This window comes from Octopus bimaculoides, chromosome 6, assembly GCF_046866305.1.
Source record: "Octopus bimaculoides isolate indiv1 chromosome 6, ASM4686630v1, whole genome shotgun sequence".
NCBI classification, from domain to species: Eukaryota; Metazoa; Mollusca; class Cephalopoda; order Octopoda; family Octopodidae; genus Octopus; species Octopus bimaculoides.
In genome coordinates, this window is record NC_142933.1 from 93381182 (window position 1) to 93402787 (window position 21606).

A 21606-nucleotide genomic window follows, 5' to 3' on the forward strand; every position below is an offset into this window, starting at 1 on the left:
ATATGAAAGAAAAAGAAAATCCAGCAGACAGATATGGCTGTGTGATTAAGAAGTTTGCTCTGCAACCACATTGTTTCATGTTCAATCCCAGTAAACATCAAACTCAGCGTCTCACTTGATTGTTTTAACATCTCTATTATGTGCTGCAAGCTATGGCAGGCAGTAGACAGGCAAAACATTCACTGAAGAATTAGATAATGGAATAAAGGCATATGTCAGTATGAGTGGTAAACTCTCTCTCTCTGAACACCTACTTTAAGAGGCACCCATCATTGCCACATCTTTGCAAGAGTTAAAGGTTCCTAATAAGACTGAAAAGCTGCTCATATTTAAGAGAACAATCAAGTGATGGTCTTGCTTTAAAGCAAGTTGCAGCCATCATACAAACATGATTGCTGTGCATTTGCACTAAGTTTTAATGTTCTAGCTCACCTGTTGTTTACAGTAATGCTTGGAAGAAACGTGTGTAGCATGTGATCATCACACTGACCATGAATCTGCATCAAATTTTGCCAAAAGCTTGGCAACACCTGCTCAGAGGCCTACGCAAAGTTACAGAAGGTGTATAAAGAGGAGTGTATGAGCCAAAAAAATGTCGAGAGTGATGAACATTCTGGGAGACTTGCAACCAACAGAACTGAGAAAAACATTGCAGACGTGTGTGCATATGTGAGAGGAAATTGTCAGATCATCATCCGTGAGTTATCAGAGGATGTGCTGATTAATTACGGTTCAGTTCAGTCCGTTATCACTGACGATTTGGGTATGAGACGCATGCCAAAACTGCTTTCGGCTGACAATGCATCTGCCCATTCAGCACAGCTTATGCAGCAGCTTTTGGCAAGGTGCAGCATTCCCCAAGTCTGACTGTCACCGTATTCCAAAGATTTCAACCCTTGCAGCTTTTGCCTCTTTATAAAAATCAAATTCCGCTTGAAGGGAAGATTTCAGGACGTCAAAGAATTCAAAGTGAATGCAACGAGGCAGCTGCTGATTGTCCCAAAAAATGAGTTCCAGGAATGCTTCCATCAATGGAAACAGCAGTAGGTTAAGTGTGTGGCTTCCGACGGGGACTACTTTGGTACGTGTTACAGTTGTCTTTAGAGCACCAGTCCAGATGCTTATTGATCAGACCTTGTACATGCATGTGTATATACATACATCATTGTCATTATTGAACATCCATATTCCACGTTGTTATGGGTTGGATACTTTAACACAATCTAATGTCTATTTTTGGTATGGTTTCAATGGCTGAATGCCTTCCTAATGCCAACCACTTTACAGAATGTACAGAGTGCTTTTCTCATGGCACCAGTACTAGTGATGATCACGTTGTAACTTGGAAAGTCAGACCAGAAGAGAAAGTGGGTAATGATCCTAGGCTGAGGGATGAGGGAATGGTAAGTAAGAGAAGATGGGGGAAAATTACAGGGAACAAGGGAGAGGAAAGAGATTAGTGATAGGGTTGAGAAAAAGGGAGGGATAAAGTTCGAAAAAGCTATAGGGTTGGTTTTGTAAGAAGATCTAGGGCTGTCCAACATAATAAGGGGTATGTGTAAACATAAGGTGTGAGGGAAAAGGAACAGGAAGGGAGAAATAGACCAAGGTGGGGGAGGAATTCTGTGAAAGTCACTGAAGGAAATAGAGGCATAGGGGAGGTCATGTGAGTAGGTCAGAGGGGAAAGGTAATCTACAAAAACCCACCAGGTGGTGCTGACCCAGCATGACTGAAACAAATAAAAGAAAAGAATAAAACAAACAAAAATACAAGACAACGAAGCATCAATAATTTATACATATTTATTTTTTCTTCTTTTTTATCAATATAACAAAAATATTTGAAAAAAAAAAATAATAAAACCTCCTCAAAATTAACATCCTCTCCATTACTTGTTTCTGTATAACAGAACATGTGTGTGTGTGCGGATTTCTGGGGAACAAAGCCACAAGAAATTAAGAAGCTTTGTCTTTGTGAAGCTGGGCCTAATATAGAGAGATTGTAGTTTCTTTAGACCAACAATGCACTCGAGATCACAAAATATAGAGGAAGAGGAGGAATTGAAAGGGAGGCAGATGTACTGTAATCATAAAATCAGTTCAAGAAAGGAGTTCTGTACAAACTAAGCTATATATGTGTGTATATATTATATATATATAATATATACACACACACACATATATACATATATATATATATAAAAGATATTTAATCCACAATCATTAGTCCAACAAAATATATTGTTTGGGAATTGTTCTTGCAAAGCCATAAGCAAAACAATATGCATTTAGTTGGATTTATGATTATGGATTCAATATATGTTTTATTCACTCTCAGACTTGTCTTTGAGCCTTTTATTCTAAGTGGCCAGGCACAGCTTCTTTTGAACTTGTGAGCCCATGGAATATATATATATATATATATATATATGTATAATTAGTGTTTTAATAAAGATGTGTTGCTTAGGTTGCTAATAATGAAAATGTACATGACAAGTGTTGGATATAAGGCAAGCCACCCAAGGTAAGACACAGAGGCTGTAATCTTGCCAACGATACCCAAGCAAACACAGTTCTCAACAGGAGAAGTGTAATTACAAAAGGTTTTTCATTTCTTTCATAAACTCTTCATAAACATCATCCTTAGTTTTCGTCTGTGTCACTGTGGGTGTGGGTTTATTCTGCATTCCGGAAGGTCTCTTTTCTTCTTCCTTTGCTGTCAGATTAGGATCTAAAAACAAAAATAGTTGTCATGTGAATATATGTTAATGTGAACACAAACACACATGTACACTTATTTAATCATCCCCTACTCTCTCTCTCATCCAAACATGGAAAAGTAGACATTAAAATTTGTTGTTGGCACTCCGTCGAGGGTTCCAGTTGATCCGATCAACGGAACAGCCTGCTCGTGAAATTAACGTGTAAGTGGCTGAGCACTCCACAAACACGTGTACCCTTAACGTAGTTCTCGGGGATATTCAACGTGACACAGTGTGACAAGGCTGACCCTTTGAATTACAGGCACAACAGAAACTTTGGGTGTTTTCACTCAATAAACACTCACAATGCCCTGTCTGGGAATCGAAACCGCGATCCTATGACTGCGAGTCCGCTGCCCTAACCACTGGGCCATTGCACCTCCAGACATTAAAATTATATACATGGAGCCTGGTGTTGCCATCCGGTTTCACCAGTCCTCAGTCAAGTCGTCCAACCCATGCTAGCATGGAAAGCAGACGTTAAACGATGATGATGATGATGATGATGATGATGATGATGATGATGATGATATATCTAATATATCTCATCATCATCATCGTCATCACTGTTATTTTGTTAGCTTTCCATGCTGGTATAGCTGGAAAGGGGGTGTCAGTTATTTTCAGTTTGTCTGAAACTTATTATGACAGCATCAGTGAAGCATAGCATTGACCATATTTGCCAACGAACATAACTTTGCGTACTCCTGTTTGTTGGATTAACAAAAAAAAAAAAAAAATGCATTACTTCTACCTCAAAGTAGAGTGGTTAGCAACATGAAGGTCATTCAGCCGTAAAAACCAACCTATCCATGCAAGCATAGAGACATGAAAATAAAACAGCAAACAGGAAAAGCAGAAATAAAGACATGAAGCAACAATACTTACTGATTATCTTTACACGACCTCTAGCATCACGAATACCTCTCTTTACTTTTAGAGCTGTTGGAGTGAATCGTGTCACATCAGCCAGGAGGTTCTTGATCTGGGGCTTGGCTTCAATAGTGGCACTGCTGCCAGATTTCACATTGTCCTCACTGGATTTTAATGGAGGTTTCACAATGCTTGGAGGGGCACTCAACACACTGGCATTTAGTGGACCGAGCCCAGTCACACCAGGCGGAGGAGGCAGGCCAGGAGGTGGGATGCTTGGTAATGCTCCAGGAGGTCGTATGAGTCGGGGTGGAACAACACCTGAAAATACAGAAAACAGAATCAAAACCCCAAAATTTTTTATGCAGTTTTTTATGCACATTAGTATATAATACAAAGAAGAAAAAAGAAAGAGAGAGAGAAGGGGAAGGAAAACGAAAGAAAGTGTAATGTTTTCCTTGCTGAAAAATTGAACCTTACATCTATGTATTTGAGCAAGATGGGAGCAAGATGGTAACATAATGGTGTAAGGCCATCATTTCCTTTTGGGTCTCACCCTTCTCTCTCCTCTAACATTGACACCACAGGTGCTGTGGCTCAATTCATTTGGCATGTTTGCAAGTCTGCAGGGGTAAACAGTAGGAAAAGTCCTAATGTTAGTAACAGAAAAAAAACTTCATGGGAAGTACTAGAGTACTTTGTGTAAAGTACTGGGTGGCATGAAACAGGGCAACATGTTAAACCTCTGACTAAAAAGGGGTAACTACCAGAGCCCTCAGAGAAAATTTGGTGTGATACGCTGACACTCTCAACTCAGGAAGATTTATATCCCCAAACAATAATGCTGTAAAAACTGTCAAGGTATTAGACCTGAGGTTGGTGAAATGATTAACTTTTACTATTATCAAATACAAAAATGATGTCTCTACATTTTTCTAGCATTCTACTGGTTAGAATGAGTGTCCTAGATCTGATCAATGGAACAGCCAGTTCATGAAATTAAAGTGCAAGTGGCTGAGCACTCCACAGACACACGTACCCTTAAAGCAGTTCTCAGAGAGATTCATTAAAAGGAGAAAAAAATTTACAAAAAACAACAGAAAATTCACTCACCAGGTGGTCCTTGGGGCAATCTGGGAGGTAAACCACGCAGATTAGGTGGTAGGCCAGGTGGTGGACCAGGAGGTAAACCAGCAGGTCTTCCTGGTGGTGGACCTGGTGGTAAGAGACGCGGCATAGTGCCAGCTGGAGGCCGCAGAGGTGGAGGTCTCATAAATACTGGTGCTCCAGGTGGTGGACCTAAAAAGAAAAAGAATTAACAAAATAAATACATTCACAAACACCTGACAAAGTAAAAAGTAAAATTAATTCAAATAATGAAATCCATTTGTATGGAGATAAACTACTGAAATATTGTGTCTTTAATAAATAAAAGAACTCCTTCTTTTAGAAACAGAATGGTTCATCAGCCAAATAAATGATATAGTACTGTTCCACTTCAACTTACCTCTCTGCCATAAAGCATTGTCTCCCAATCTCTTTTTCTCCTTGACATAATGCACTCTTCCTGAACCTTTGCTCTCCTCTCCTAACATAATGCACTATCCCTTACTTATGTTAGTGGAGGTACATAGCTTACTGGTTAAGGTGTTGGATTCATGATCATATGATCATGGTTTCGATTCCTGGGCCAGGCAACATGTTGTGTTCTTGAGCAAAACAGTTCATTTCATGGTGTTTCAGTCCACTCAGCTGGCAAAAATTAGTAATCTTGTGTCAGACCAGCATCCCATCCAGATAAGCCCTTAGAAGTCGACATGACTTGAAAAGGTAGCCTTTACTTTTACTTATGTTACCCCAACAACTTAATGTCCTCCCCAACAGAATGCACTGTCACTGAACTTCTGCCTGCTCTGCCCAACATAATGCACTGTTACCATTCCTTTGACCTTCCTAAAATAACACAATGTCTCCTAATTTCTGACTCCCACCAATATAATGCACTGTTCTCAACATCTACCCCACTTTCAACACAATGTACTAACCCCTATCTCTGTCCTTCCCAAACTCTGGCTCCCACCATCCCCTTCTTCTGTTTTTGTCCTTTTCAGAAATAAAAAGTTTTACTGACCTGGTGGAACCCCTGGTGGAACCCCTGGTGGAACCCCTGGTGGTCCTCCAGGAGGTAGTCCTGGAGGTGGACCTGGAGGAATCAGCTTATTAGGATGTGAAGGGATGTCTGTTGCTGTTGGTACTACAGGTGCCATCGACATAATTGGTCCAGATTTATTATCTTGAGTGCCTGTATCGGAATTCTGCTTAGCATTGTCTTCTTCATCTGAGAGCTAGAAAGTGAAAACACCCTATGTTTACTATAAAACCAAAAATGAATTTACACTGTCAATAATAAAAAGTCAAACAAGTAACCTTTATGTCTACACTCTCTATGGCACTCCATTGGTTATGACAATGAGTGTTCCATTTGATTTGATCAACCAGACAGCTTGATCATAACATTAGCTCCATTACCTCCCACAATTCTATCAACTGGAATTTTTTTATGAAACATTGATTTCTAGCATAAAACAGCCTTAGAAACACACTGGAATGATCAAAATAACATTTAAAATAGAAATAAGCAAGATATTGGGTGAAAAATTAGCAAACCTCATTTGAATATCAGAGAAATATACCTAGTAGATATAGCAAAAAGGTTAGATATGTGTAAATATTGACAGATAATTACGAAATTTGTCATTTTTAAGTGATCTCATATGAGTGATCCCTAGTAGGTAATGGGTTAACATGCAAGTGGCTGAGCACTCCACAGACACACATACCCTTGAAGTAGTTCTCGGGGAGGTTCAACATGATGTAGGGTGTGACAAGGCTGGCCCTTTGAAATACAGGAGTACATACTCATTTTTGGCAGCAGAGTGGACAGAAGCAATGCAAAATAGAATATCTTGCTCAAAGATACAACACGCCACTGGAGATCGAATTCATGACCTTGTAATTGTGAGCTGAACACCCTAACCACTAAGTCACGTGCCTTCACACATGTCAACACTAAGTAAAGTATAAATGGACACATTAAGCTCATTGATCAGGAAAGGGTGCAATCTTAATTTTGACTCAGTTGCCTTTGTCAGACAGTCAAGTCGAAAGACAACAGAGCTAAAATTCCAAGTCACTGTTAACCTTAAATGTATTGAGTGACCAATTTATTAATGTTTGATTGTTTTTATATATAACTATACATGAAAACAACTACTTTTAATAAACATATGCATATACATGTTGTGCAATCCATGCCAGTAGGAAAAATAGGAAGTAAAATAGTGTGTGTGTGTGTGTGTGTGTGTATCATTATCATTTCACATCCACTTTCCATGCTGGCATGAAGTGGACAGTTTGACTGTATCAGTCAGATTGGAAGACCATGTATTGCTCTAGTGTTTCAGTCTTGGTAAGGGTCTTTTTATGGCCTTTCCTAACACCAACTACTTTACAGAGTGTATTAAGTGTATTTTTGATGCATTAGCATTATGGAAGTTGTCTTGCTCTCAACAAAACTAAAAAGTCCTCATAAGCCATGATGCTTGCACATAAATTTCATGAGTAGGCTATTCCATTGATTGGATCAACTGGAATACTTGTCATCATAAGCAATGGAGTGTCAGTGTATATTATCTTATAAAATATAAAGGCAAGTTGAGAAAAAAAAATGAAGTGTTACATTTTTCTGTTCAGCATTTGTATTTTCATCCTCTTCAGTGACATCCTTAGAGTCATCCTCTTCACTATCAGAACTGTTCTGCTCTCTTGATTTACTCTCTTTCTCCTTGCTGTCTTTACTGTCACTCTCTTCATCTTTCTCTTCGTCTTCATCCTCTTCCTGTACATCAGGGGCCTGTTGTCCAGCCATACGCAACATCATCGCTTGTAGAGGTGTGACATTCTTACGGATTTTCTTTGCAAACTGATACTTAAACTCTTTTTCAGTTTCCTCAGGCGCTGCCTTTGCCTTGTCGTCAGCAAAACGGATTTTTCTAATTTTAGCTAAAACAATTGAAAAACAAACAATAAAAAAATTAAAATTAGAGAGAGATATCTAAAATATTTCAACCAATAAATTTAATGTTATTTGTCAATCATTTAATGTCCACTTTTCCATGTGTGGGTCAGACGGAATTTCCGAAGCAGATTTTCTACATCTGGATGCCCTTCTTGCCAACAAATTTCTACATCACTAGACATATTTTTCATGGAAGACTGGAAATGAATAACTTCACAAGTATGATGGTGATGCTCCTTACAAACATCACATGATGTCTAGATAAAGGTACACACAAACACATATAAATGTACATATCTATGTGTGTGTATATATATATATATATATATATATATATATATACACACACGGGCACACACACGCATTTACAAAAGGCTTTTTCCAGTTTCCATCAACCAAATCCACTTGCAAGGCTTTGGTTGGCTCAGGGCTGTAACAGAAGTCACTTGCCCAAGATTCCACACGATGGCAAAACAAACTTCTTAACTATACAGCCATGCCTGCACACATACACACACATATGCATGCGAGTATATAATACACACACACACACACACATTTGTAATGTTGAAAGAAATAGAATAAATTAAAATGTCAAAGTTCGATTAAGGATACAATACATTTCCTTTCTTGCAAACACATTCATTGATGCAGTAGAAACAAGGCTTAAGACTTTGTAATAAATAAGGAGTGTATTGGGTTATGAGTAAAACGAAAAAAAAGTAGCAAACCATACCAGCAGGTGGTTCTCCAACAGGCTCAGGAACATTTTGTACAACTTCAGCTGCTTGTTCCTCAACCTCTACATTACCAATGATTTCATGAATATCTACAACAGAAAGAAACACAAATGTCAAAATGGGCAGCGAGAGAAAAATATTGCACCAATCTGAGCAGTTACTGATTTGGTTTTACACCTGCAGGTAGCAGAATCACCCAGTATACACCCTAAGATTTACAGTTATATTCATCTTGTATCATTAAAGAAAGTTATGGCTGTCAATAAGAATTAAATATGTGAATTGAGATCTGTAACAAAACTATTTCTGAAATTTTTAGCCATTTTCTTTTATATAAGCTGATAGAATTATCATTGCCATTTAATGTCCATGTTTTATGCTGACATGGATTGGACAGTTTGACAATCCAATGAGCCCCAGGACTGCATCATGCTCCACTGCCACTGAATAGCAAGAGGTACAGTCCCAAAAGGTGGCGAGATGGCAGAAACGTTAGCACGCCGGGCAAAATGCTGAGTGGTATTTCGTCTGCCGTTATGTTCTGAGTTCAAATTCCGCCGAGGTTGACTTTGCCTTTCATTTTTTCGGGGTCAATAAATTAAGTACCAGTTATGCACTCAGGTCGATGTAATCGACTTAATCCCTTTGTCTGTCCCAAAATGTATCAATACAGAAAGAACGTTGAACTGACTGAATAAAAGGTACTACATCATCATCATCATCATAACCATTGTTTTAACACCTAATTTTCATTGCTTGCATTGGTCAGACTGAATTCATTGAGGCAGATTTTCTACAGCTTGATACCCACTCTGTCACCAACTTTCACCTGTTTCCAAGCAAAATAATATTTTTCTATGGTAGGACATGTTTCCCCAGGTAAAAGTAGAAATGAAAGACATTGCTTGTATGCTAGTGACATTCATTTGCAACTATTCGGCAATGTCAAGAAAAAGAAGCACAAACACACACAGATATTTATATACAACGGGACTCTTTTAGTCCCCAGATACCAAATTCATTCATTGGTTTGGAGCTATAGTAGGAAAAAAATTAATGAAAATTTTTATATGAGATAATATATAGTGATAGTAATAATATAATAGACAATCTAGAATTTAGCAGTTAAGACTTAAAAGCTTGAAAGAAATAAAAAAATATTGGGATATTTTTAACTAATGAAAAAATAAGGTCAAGAGATTCGGGTAAAGGTTGAAGAGTATATGAATAAAAGAAAGAAAAGATTAAAAGGAAATGTATAATATGCAGAAATAGTAATAAGAATGTCTTACCTTTTTCAGGATCATACTCTTCATCTTCACTGTCAGTAAGAGGAGGAGGTGAGCCAGGTGGAGGTCCTGGAGGTGATTTTTCTATGTACAGTTTCATATCAATGATTTTACCATCACCAGTTTTAGGACTAGAAAAAAAAAGGTTTATATTCATTAAGAGAATAAATGCATTAATAGTAAAAACTGACTCTCTCTCTCTCTCTCTCTATATATATATTAAGAAAAAGAGGAAAAAATACAGGATGGCTGCATTGGATACAATGCCTGGCAGTATTTGTTCCAACTCATTAGACACTGTTCAAATTCCATATATATATATTTGTGTATTTGTCCCTGCCACTATCGCTTGACAACCGATGCTGCTGTGTTTACAGCACTGTAATTTAGTGGTTTGGCAAAAGAGACCGATAGAATAAGTACCAGGCTTACAAAGACTAAATCCTGGAGTTGATTTGTTCAACTAAAACCCCTTAAGGTGGTGCTCCAGTATAGTCGCAGTCAAATGACTTAAGCAAGTAAAAGAATCAGTTCTTGAGTCACTCTAGAAGTTCTGCTGAAATGTAGAGAACAAGTTATAATCCAAGCTGTGTCCACATGAAGCACATATGTATATTCTCATAATCAAATGAATGAGAAGTTACAGTTAGGAGATCCTCTCCATATTCTCAAAATGTATATTCTTATTATAAATTTATCATATTTATAATATTAATACTAATATTTATAATGTATTTCCTATACTGTAATGAAGTGTAACATGGAATTAAAAATGTACCAAATTTTCTAGTCTTTGTTTAATGACTATATGGAAGTGGACTAGGTGTATGTGTGTATGTGTGAGTATTAAGCAAAACAAACTATAAATGGGTTAATTCAAGCTTCTTGTCTGGAGAGGATAATTGTGAAATCCATACATTTTAAATCAGCATAAAAGTTACAAATACAATCATTTGTATTGTTTACATTTTGTGGGGAAATCATGGGGGCATAACTCTTCGGGGATGATGATGAGTTGCTTCCATTACATTAGGTACAACCGTAACAAAGGACTTTAATAAGTAATTTAATAAATTTAATGGAAAAGGATGAAAAAATTATACCAGGCTATGAGAAACAGTGCTTGTTTTGAAACAAATGAAGGGCAGCCAGCCATAGGAAATCTACCTCAACAAATTCTGCCTGATCCATGCAAGCATGGAAAAGTATATGTTAAATGATGACAATGATGATGATGCAGAGGGCTTCTCTCAGCTTCTGTCTACAAAATTCACTCACAAGGCCTTGGTCAGCACAGGGCTATTGTAGAGGACACTTACCTAAGATGCCATGCAGTGAAGCTGGACTCAGGACAAAGTGGCTGGGAAGCAAGCTTCTTAACCACCACACAGCCACGCCAGTGCCTATCCATGCCCGAACCGCAAATGAATCCAATATTTGTTACCAGTGTCGCTTTACTGGCACTTGTGCCAGTGGCACGTGAAAAAACATTCGAGTGAGGTCGTTGCCAGTGCTGTTGGACTGGCTCCTGTGCAGGTGGCATGTAAAAAACGCCATTTGAGCGTGGCCGTTGACAGTACTGCCTGACTGGTCCCATAAAAACACCCACTACACTCTCGGAGTGGTTGGCGTTAGGAAGGGCATCCAGCTGTAGAAACTCTGCCAGATCAGATTGGAGCCTGGTGCAGCCGTCTGGTTCGCCAGTCTTCAGTCAAAGCGTCCAACCCATGCTAGCATGGAAAGCGAACGTTAAACGATGATAATGATGATGATGATGATTTTGATATATTCAAGATTTTGGAGGAGGGTTAGTACTTGTATATACTATGATGGTGTTGACCAACTGAAATTTCACCATATCATTCACATTAATTGAGATTTTAATTTAAATATGAATCCTTTAGTATAAGCAGGGTAGGGTGGTATTGAAAAGCCTAATCAAGACAAGCAAAAAAACAACTCATAAAGCAATACTTACACAAACAAGGATGGTTTTTTAAGAATGCCTACAGGTTGTTTCTGGTTTGGAGCTGGTATTGCACCAAGAGGAGGCATTTCATTTGGTAAAGGAATCATAGAAGGAACTGAGTGAAGAACAAAAAAAAAAAACCCAATGAAACATTTATAGTTCAAACAGTGGAAATAAATATTCAATGGTTCATGTTCAACTTCTTTAAATCTAAGTTTATAACAGAAATATAGAAAATTAACTAAATTATTGCTAAAGGCTGATTATAGAATTTAAACAATCTTCCTTGATCTTACAATATGTTGATTTAAACTTAATTTTTATATCACATGAAATCATTTTCACAATTAAAACTTTAACATAATTTATTTAAATATGTTTCTAGATAAAAAAAAAAAAAAAAATTCTAATTAATAAAGATCATTAAGATAAGATATTATATTTTGATATTTATCATCATCATCATCATCATCATCGTTTAACGTCCGCTTTCCATGCTAGCATGGGTTGGACGATTTGACTGAGGACTGGTGAAACCGGATGGCAACACCAGGCTCCAGTCTGATTTATATAGTTTATAAAGCATACATACAATAATCACCACACCAATTTACATCTGGATTTCCATTCTGGTATGGGTCTGATGAGTCTCATACTTGACATAGTATGCATCATCTTGCACATGCAGCAACTGAGAAGCAAGCCAACACATCATATAGTGTGAGCTGTATGCATTTTATTGTGCTCCTTGCATGTGAGATATTTTCCTATGCAGAAATATTTAAGGCGGCGAGCTGGCAGAAATGTTACCCCACCGGGCGAAATGCTTAGCAGTATTTCGTCTGCCGTTATGTTCTGAGTTCAAATTCTGCCGAGGTCGACTTTGCCTTTCATCCTTTCAGGGTTGATAAATTAAGTACCAGTTACGCACTGGGATCGATATAATTGACTTAATCCCTTTGTCTGTCCCTTCTATGTTTAGCCCCTTGTGGGCAATAAAGAAATAAGAAATATTTAAGAGTTCCCCTGTATATCTGTATGAGTTCTTACTTAGAGTTACAACTCTCCTAAATGGCTAGCTTGCATTGCACCTTGCAGAGTCCATGTCTTGCTCATGTATTTCATTTTTTTGGCTTGCTATCTATGCTAGATGTATCTTCTATCACCAACCTCTATGCAAAGTGTATTGAAAGCATTCAATCATGCCACAAATACTAAAGAAGCTGTCGAATGAAAGAGGACCAAAGAGGAGCCTCCACCCTGAACAACTCCTTCTTTGGGGTTAGTGTCCTCCAAATGGATTACCTGGGACATAGTTTGCAGTGTCCACACACACACACACTTTATATATAATACAATAGTTTTGGTTAACATTAATTAGATCTTCATCTGGTAATTCCGAAAGACTCATATTTTAAACACTGAAAATGAAGAACATCATTAATCATTACAAGGACAAAAAGAAAGTAGATAACAAATATGTTAATTTACTGGTGTATTCCAAGGGTAAGTCAGGCAGAGGAATCTGATCCAGTTGTACACGTTCAGCATTCTTCACTTGTTCTGAAATATAAAAGTAATATTTAATTGAAATACACAAGGTCTAGAGGTGACAAGAAGATGATTAAATCTTACAAAATATTCCTGAGATTATAAACCACTGGAACATTTGACAAATCAACTTTAATTTCCAGAACTTTAAAAGTGTAATCCTCATATGTTTTTATTTTTAAATTTAACTTTATAAACTTTATCAGCAAGAAGCTTGCTTCCCAACCATATCCAATCTTACTGCACAACAACTTAGGCAAGTGTCTTCTCATATAACCTGGGGCCAACCAAAGCCTTATGAGTGGATTTGGTATGGAACCTGAATAAAGCATATCGTATATGTATCTATATACGAGCATGCGTGTGTGTACCTTTGTCTTGACATCATGTGATGATTGTAAATAGGCATCACTGCCATACAAGCGATGTTGTTCATTTTTCAGTCTTCCATGAAAAATATACCTGGCCATGAAGAAATATTACCTAGCTTGGAAACAGGTAAGTGATGGTGACAGAAAAGGTATCTGGCTGTAGAAACCTTGCCACAACAAATTCCATCTGACCCATGCAAGCATGGAGAAGTGATTGTTAAAAATGAACAGAACTTATAAATAATTTCTAGCATTTCTAGTTGTAGCTTCAATTTATTGTATGTTGCATATTTCAGTCATACAATTTGGACATTTACTGTTGAATCCCTCCAGTAAACAAGTGTAACTTATTTGCCAAAGGTTGTACCATGTTGATTTCAAATAAAGATGAAATGGTGCTATATATGGCTATTTATGACTATAAAATTTAAGATCTTATAACTCCTTCATTATTCTTCGATTTAAATTTCGAACCACGCTAAGATAAATCGAGAAGTGATTCTCTCGCTTACAATAACTGCGTCGGTGCACACCACTTTTTTCAAGGTAAATTATTAATGATCCATAAATTAGTGCGTCCAACTCAGTGGTCCCCTATAATTTAGTTAACCCTCAAACAACACCCTCTCATCTGTTTTGGCTTATTCTCCAACAGCTATGGACTAGAAATCTGCTGTTTGTATATGTAAGACAGTAAGAAAAGTTTAGAGGAAAATTTGAGTATTGGAAACCACTTACTCTTTTAGTTGTTATTTTGACATTGCTACTGATTCAACGCTCAATCATTCTTGACTAAGCAGATTTATGGGTAAAAGTATTCAAGCTGTGACCTCTGTTGTGCTCTTTAGCCTTAGGTCAGCCTGACTGATCAGACTTATGATCAAAAGCATTTGAGCTGTCCTCATCTTGTCTCTTTGTATATCTGAGACTAACATTGTCTAGAGTGTCCATCATGTGTGTTTCTCTCTATATAAGACTAACACTGTCTAATACACCCTTCTCTTTTTTAAAGATCGTGGGGTTTGGTTTGAAGGAGATTTAGAAGCTGTTTCTAGAGGTTCCCTAATTGGTTAAAAAAATAGTTGCAGTTGATGTGAATGGCTGTAGAACTAACCAAAGTATATCTGTAACTGGATCCTCTTCTTATCATACTCAGACTCTGCTCGCCTTAGTTCTAATGCATACTCAGGATTTTCTTTATCCTGTAAGACGAGATGAAAAACAAAAGTCATACTAAAATATTGCAAACAAAATCAAGCAATAATAGACTCTTTTTTATTAATGTCAAATATGCATCTAACTTTTTAACAAAAATTTACAACCTGTTCTTCAAAATGCCATTCAATAATATCTTACATGGATATTTCCATATACAGAGATTAGTTTAAAGTGACAATAAGATTTAGGTTAAAATCGTAGTGCATGTTTCAATTAACCCTTTTTCTATTGCAACTTCATCATCATTATAATTAACACTGGTGTCATTATTTCTTAACATTTGTTCTCCTCGCCATATCCAAGACTATGTAATATGCATATGAAATGGAGTACTACAATTTAGAATATGGCTAGCATGTTTCTAGCTGTTGTTTCTAGCAGTTTCAATGAACATTCAGTGGCTCTGACGTTGGTTACCACATAAGGGTTCTCCTATTTGTTACTGCTTATCCCCAGGTTTTGTTCGAGGAACAGACCTATGATAAACAGCATTCCAGTCATGAGCATTCTGTCATTTTTGTATAATAAGGGCAATATTATTCAATGTGTACTTAATTTTTTTAAAGATTGAAGCATGAGAGATTTTTTGAAGACTGACATTGGCTTTTATATATGACAACCTTCCTTTTTAAGAAGATAGGGTGTGTGACTGGGAGAATCACATGGCCATACCTGTTATATATATATATGTATATATATATATATATATATATATATATATATATATATATATACATATATATATATATATATATATATACATATATATATATATATATATATATATATATATATATATATATATATGTATATATATATATATGTATACATACACACATACATATACCAATGTACTAATATATACTATACAAATATACACAGACATTCATTTAGCAGTAAAACTGAAAGATATCTGAAAGTTGATAATGTTTGCTACAGGCTTGTGTGTAGTTGATGATGATAATGATGATATATATATATATGTGTGTGTGTGCTGATGCTGATGATGGTAGTCATGGTGGTGGTGGTATGTGTGTATGTATGTATGTATTAATATATAGCACTAATATAAACATATGCATATAAACACAGAAATTCAATAACAAAACAAAAAGCTATATGTAATGGTATTAATATTTGCTGTAAGTTTGTGTCTATGAGTATGTATTAGCAAAATCAATTTCATCCAAGAAAACAGTGAGAAAAGGATAGAAGTATACTTCTGCACACTGCATATCTACATGCTATTGTTCAAATTCTGCACATTGCTCAAACTCAGCAAGCAATTGTTACAGAGAACTATTTTTTATATACATATATGATGGTATCATGGCATCCACCAGACTATCGGATGTTGTTATACAACGCTGGTCACAATGCGCTTCACATTGTTTTAGCTTTCAAATGACACCACCCCACTATAATATATTGGTTCAACTGGTTACTTACATAGAGCTTTAGAATTCGCAGGAAAGTTTCTTTAAGTTTCTTCCGTTTGTCTTTCAAGACTTTCTCATTTAGTTTGGGCGGTTGGGTTGGATCATATTCTGGAAAAAAAAATTAAGAGCAGAGGATATATCTACAAAGCAAATAGGAAACAAGCAAGGGCTGGTGAGAGAAAAGGCATCCTTAGAAAATCTGCTTCAATGCATTCCCTCTCACTCATGCAAGTATGGAGAAGTGGAGATTAAGATGATGATGATGATGAAAAGTGATAATAAAATTTGTAACGAAGGAATCACTCCACATTTAATGACTTAAAAATTAGTATGTGCCATGTATAGCACAACACACAGTGAAGAATTAAAACATTTTTGGTTAGGTTGAACAGGGAGGAGAGCCAGAGATGGTTGTGGTCTCAAGGTAAGTATGGAGTTAATCAGGCCACTTCCATTTCCCAACAAACAAGTAAACGTTTTTTTTTTTTTTGTCACTCTCTCCTTTCTTAGAGTTGATTATTCAAGTAAACTGTATTGCAACAGAATATAACATGTTGTTAGTGTTTGTAGATCAATTCATTTATGAAAGAGAAAACAATTTATTGTTTAAAAAATCTACCAAATGAAGTAATCACTTTTTCTTTTGTATTAACCTAAATCATTGATTGATATTTTGAGTTATGATAATAAGAGAACATTGATACCTGACTAGATCAGAGGCCAGGATGTTGTTATCTTTCTTTTTATCATTATGATGATGATGATGATGAAGATGATAATGATTCGTTTGAAGCTACTACAAAAATAACATCATCATCATCATTCTTTAATGTCCACTTTCCATGTTGGCATGGGTTGGATGGTTTGACTGAGGTCTGGCAAGCCAGTGGGCTGCACAAGGCTCCAATCTGAACTCATCTACAGCTGGATGCCCTTCCTAACGCCAACCATTCTGAGAGTTGTAATGGGTGTTTTTTATGTGCCACTGGCACAGGAGCGAGTAAGGGGACACTGGTATCAACTACACTTGGATGGTGCTTTTTATGTGCCACTGGCAGCGGAGCCAGTCAGAGGGCACTGGTATCAACCATGTTCGGATGGTGGTTTTTACGTGCCATCAGCAGAGGAGCCAGCCAGGGGGCACTCTATTTTCTAATACTGAATTTTATAGATCCTTAACCCTTTTACAGCAAAAATCAGATATATTCCCTCGAAATTTCATTAACCTTAACTGCAGAAAGCAGCTTTATGTACCAATTGATCTTTTGTTGAGGAATGGCATGCTTGGAACTATTTTTTGCTGAGATATGTTGATTTTATTGGGGCAATGTGACTTGCAGAAAATACCAATTCTATTTTTTGTAGATATTCAACATCATAACTGGAATAATCATGAAAATTAATGTTGCTGTTAAAGGGTTAAGTAAAAATTGATAAAGGAAACAAAGAATTTCTTTATGAAGTGCTTACATTAAGTTTGTAGGCCAGATTGGGACTACAGGTTGTATTACTAGTTAGCTGACCCAATAAGTTTCAAGTTATATTCAGAACATTATTACTAGGACCCTTTCATCATTTTTATGGTGTTAAAATTAAACTGTACTTGACGATCACCAAGTTTGGTTTTTAAAATAAAGAACTTTAGTCAGAAATACTGGAAAAAAAAAGATGCAATAAAATAAAAATAAACAGTAAGTTTACCCATTTTGTCGATTATCTCCATCTCTTGTAATATTTTGGTAGGGTCTTTTCCTTTCAGCACAGCTTGGCGTACAAGCATACGCTGCTTTTTGTTCTAAAAATACAAAAGTAAAAATACCAAAGTCAATTTTATCAGAATCAGGTGAACCTCAACAATTTTTCATGGTAATGCAGGCTGTGGAAATGATGACAATGATGGAAGATGATAATCATGATGTTGGTGGTGATAATGATGGTGGTGAAGATGAGGGGGAGGATATGAAGTAAAGCATTAAACCTAAAATGTCTGTGTCATCACAGCGTATTTTTGTTTTAATAGACTGGTTTTGTGCATGATAACAAATACTCACTTTTTTTAACTCCCTTTTTCTTGCCTCTTTTCCTGAAATAAGAATGACAGGTTATGTCTGATTAATAGAACATACAATTAGACATTTTAAAATAATAAATTTTTATTACTCCTTTTCATTTATGTTTTTTATAGCTTTACTCAGAGCTGAATATTTGCATGAACTGGTTTCAACCAGCTATGCCCCTTAATGTTGACTTATTACTCAGTGAGTGTATCAACTGTTTAGTCCCAGGTCAACAATGGTGAAGTTTTACAATCTTGACAGAAACAAACACAAATACACATCAAATGATATATATATATATATATAATGGGCTTCCACACAGTTTTCATCTCCAAAATTTCACCCCAAACTAGTGGTTTCTTGAAAGCTACAGTAGAAGACACTTGCCCAAGGCTTAACAAAGTGGGATCAAACTTGAGCCATATGGCTACAAAGTGAGCATTTTTAACTAGATAGCTATGACTGTATTTACTACTACAATTGTAAACACAAAAAATTTATACTTAGCTTCATTGCTACCCCATAAAATTAAAATGTGATCAGTTGATATTCCTCAGAACCACTACTTACTTTGAAGAAGTAGTGAAAATTGGGAAGCTAGTGAGAAGACCCAAATAGACTTAATTGGTTTCAAATTTTGGTACAAGACCAGCAATTTCAGGGGATTACATGGACCCCAATGCTTAATTGGTACTTATTTTATCAACCCCAAAAAGATGACCTTGGCAGAACTTGAACTCTGAATATAAAGATGGAAGAAATGCTGCTAAGCACTTTGCCCAACATGCTAACAATTCTGCCAGCTTGCTATCTTCAAATAGACTTAAACTGATTCCTACAATTGATAGGAGACCATAAATTCAGAGGAGGACACATGCTTGATTATACTGACCCCAGTACTTAATTACTACTAATTTTAACCATGGAAAAGATGAAAGATAAAGCTGACCTTGGTAGGATTTGAACACAGTATGTAACTAAAAGATGCCCTATTGATTCTACCACATACCATCCAATAATATGATGCACCTAATTCTCTAATGGTTCTTTTTTTCTTAATTACGTCATTTATTACTGGATTCTTTCTAGTTACATTTCTTTATATATATATATTTTGATTGAAATGTTTGGTACTGAATTTGCTGTTTGTAGTTTTGTTGCAGACCATATGAGATTTGCTTGCTACCTCTCAGACTGAAGATTTTCAGGTCAATAAGATGAAAAATAAAAAGTGATCCACTTGTCATATTCATAAATGTGGTTATCAATGTGTGACATATGCTATGCATTTTTACGGAAGCTTTCATCTACTTCGGTGAGCACTAATTTAAAAGCCAGACAATGAGGAAGTTTTTATGTGATCACTTGACTTGTTAGAAACAGCAGCCAAACTTTCTTTACTGTTTTACTCGTTTCAGTCATTTGACTGCGGCCATGCTGGAGCACCGCCTTTAGTCAAGCAAATCGACCCTAGGACTTATTCTTTGTAAGCCTAGTACTTATTCTATCGGTCTCTTTCACCGAACCGCTAAGTTACGGGAACGTAAACACACCAGCATCGGTTGTCAAGCGATGTTGGGGGACAAACACAAGCGCACAAAGATATATACACACACATATATATATATATATACGACAGGCTTCTTCCAGTTTCCGCCTACCAAATCCACTCACAAGGCATTGGTCGGTCCAAGGCTATAGTAGAAGACACTTGCCCAAGGTGCCACGCAGTGGGACTGAACCCGGAACCATGTGGTTGGTAAGCAAGCTACTTACCATACAATATAATGTATGATGTTGTCTTAGATACATTAAGCTTGAAATATAGATTGGATCAGATGTGGCAAGAATACATCTGATTACAGATCTGCTTAATCGATACTTACCTAGGGCTAAACAACAAAAGACATCAATCAAAAGAATGTTTGTCTTATATCAATTAGAAACATATTTAGTGGCTGTGTGGTAAGTAGCTTGCTTACCAACCACATAGTTCCGGGTTCAGTCCCACTGCGTGGCACCTTGGGCAAATATCTTCTATAGCCTCGGGCCGACCAAAGCCTTGTGAGTGGATTTCGTAGACGGAAACTGAAAGAAGCCTGTCGCATATATGTATATATATGTGTGTGTGTTTGTATGTCTGTGTTTGTCCCCCTAGCATTGCTTGACAACCGATACTGGTGTGTTTATGTCCCCGTCACCTAGCGGTTCGGCTAAAGACACCGATAGAATAAGTACTAGGCTTACAAAGAATAATTCCCGGGGTCGATTTGCTCGACTAAAGGTGGTGCCCCAGCATGGCCGCAGTCAAATGACTGAAACAAGTAAAAGAGTAGAGTATATCTAAGGCTTTTGGCAAAAGTTTGAAATTGCAGACCTCATAGTGGAATATCTGGTCATGTAAATGCAACATACCAAAGTTCCAAAATGCATTCAAACCAAAAATACAAAATCAGAGAAGTTTAGTCATATATTTTCTCTAGATTGTCAATATAATCAGAGTTTATTCCATTTCATTTCTTGATGAATAACATTTTATTATAATTTATCCTTGCTCCGTTGTTTTTCTATTTCCTTATCGCAGTATTTTTTCTCTAGTTCACAATTCACCCAGTTTTAACATTGCAATATCATTTGTGTTGTAAGGAGAAAATAATGCGTAGACAGTTATTTTTCTTCATGCTTAACTAAAATCGGCCTGAAAGGACTTTCTGTTACCATTTCACTGAATTCAGTTCAGGAAAAAAATAACACAAAATATGTTTGCAAAACCCTTCACTTCAATGACCAATTAGCATAACAAGTAATGTTAATTATTAGTTTATTAATGCAATGATGTCAAGAAAATAAATCACCGAGGCAATAATTCCAAGCGTAAAAATTAATAGGAGTCAAATAACAAAACCATTTACAGAAAACTCAGGAGCTGAGATTTGGTCGGGGGGCACTTAGGATAAATAAACTCATTGATGCTCCTTTAACATCGATTCTAAACATTTATTGCTATACGAAAAATAAAACTTACTGGCTTGATCAGTGGGGTTCATATACTTCCCACTTTTAGTGGTGTTTATAGATCTGCGTCCCATTTTCTTTCGTTTAGATTGTCAGATAATAGGAAAACAAACTAAAATAAATATTGAGTTGATATTTTAAGCCGCCATAGTTAGCCACGTGACCTTGCAACCAAAAACGAAGTAGAAATGCTGTAAGAAATTAGTGGAATAATAAGTCGACATTTACGGTATTCTTTATTTAT

General features: G+C 36.5%; 1 protein-coding gene across 1 annotated transcript; it reads right to left on the minus strand.

Annotated features, from left to right (window-relative positions):
* Positions 1–1787: 1787 nt before the first annotated feature.
* LOC106880741 (uncharacterized) lies at positions 1788–21546 on the minus strand. The gene is made up of 14 exons (XM_014930834.3): positions 21373–21546; positions 18342–18373; positions 17992–18085; positions 16301–16398; positions 14748–14835; positions 13203–13274; positions 11721–11826; positions 9746–9873; positions 8450–8542; positions 7375–7697; positions 5767–5980; positions 4749–4934; positions 3651–3956; positions 1788–2731 (listed from the first exon to the last, which is right to left on the minus strand). The coding sequence occupies exons 1-14, from the start codon at positions 21434–21436 to the stop codon at positions 2595–2597; spliced, it is 1941 nt and encodes a 646-aa protein (XP_014786320.1). The 5' UTR covers positions 21437–21546; the 3' UTR covers positions 1788–2594.
* Positions 21547–21606: the final 60 nt, after the last annotated feature.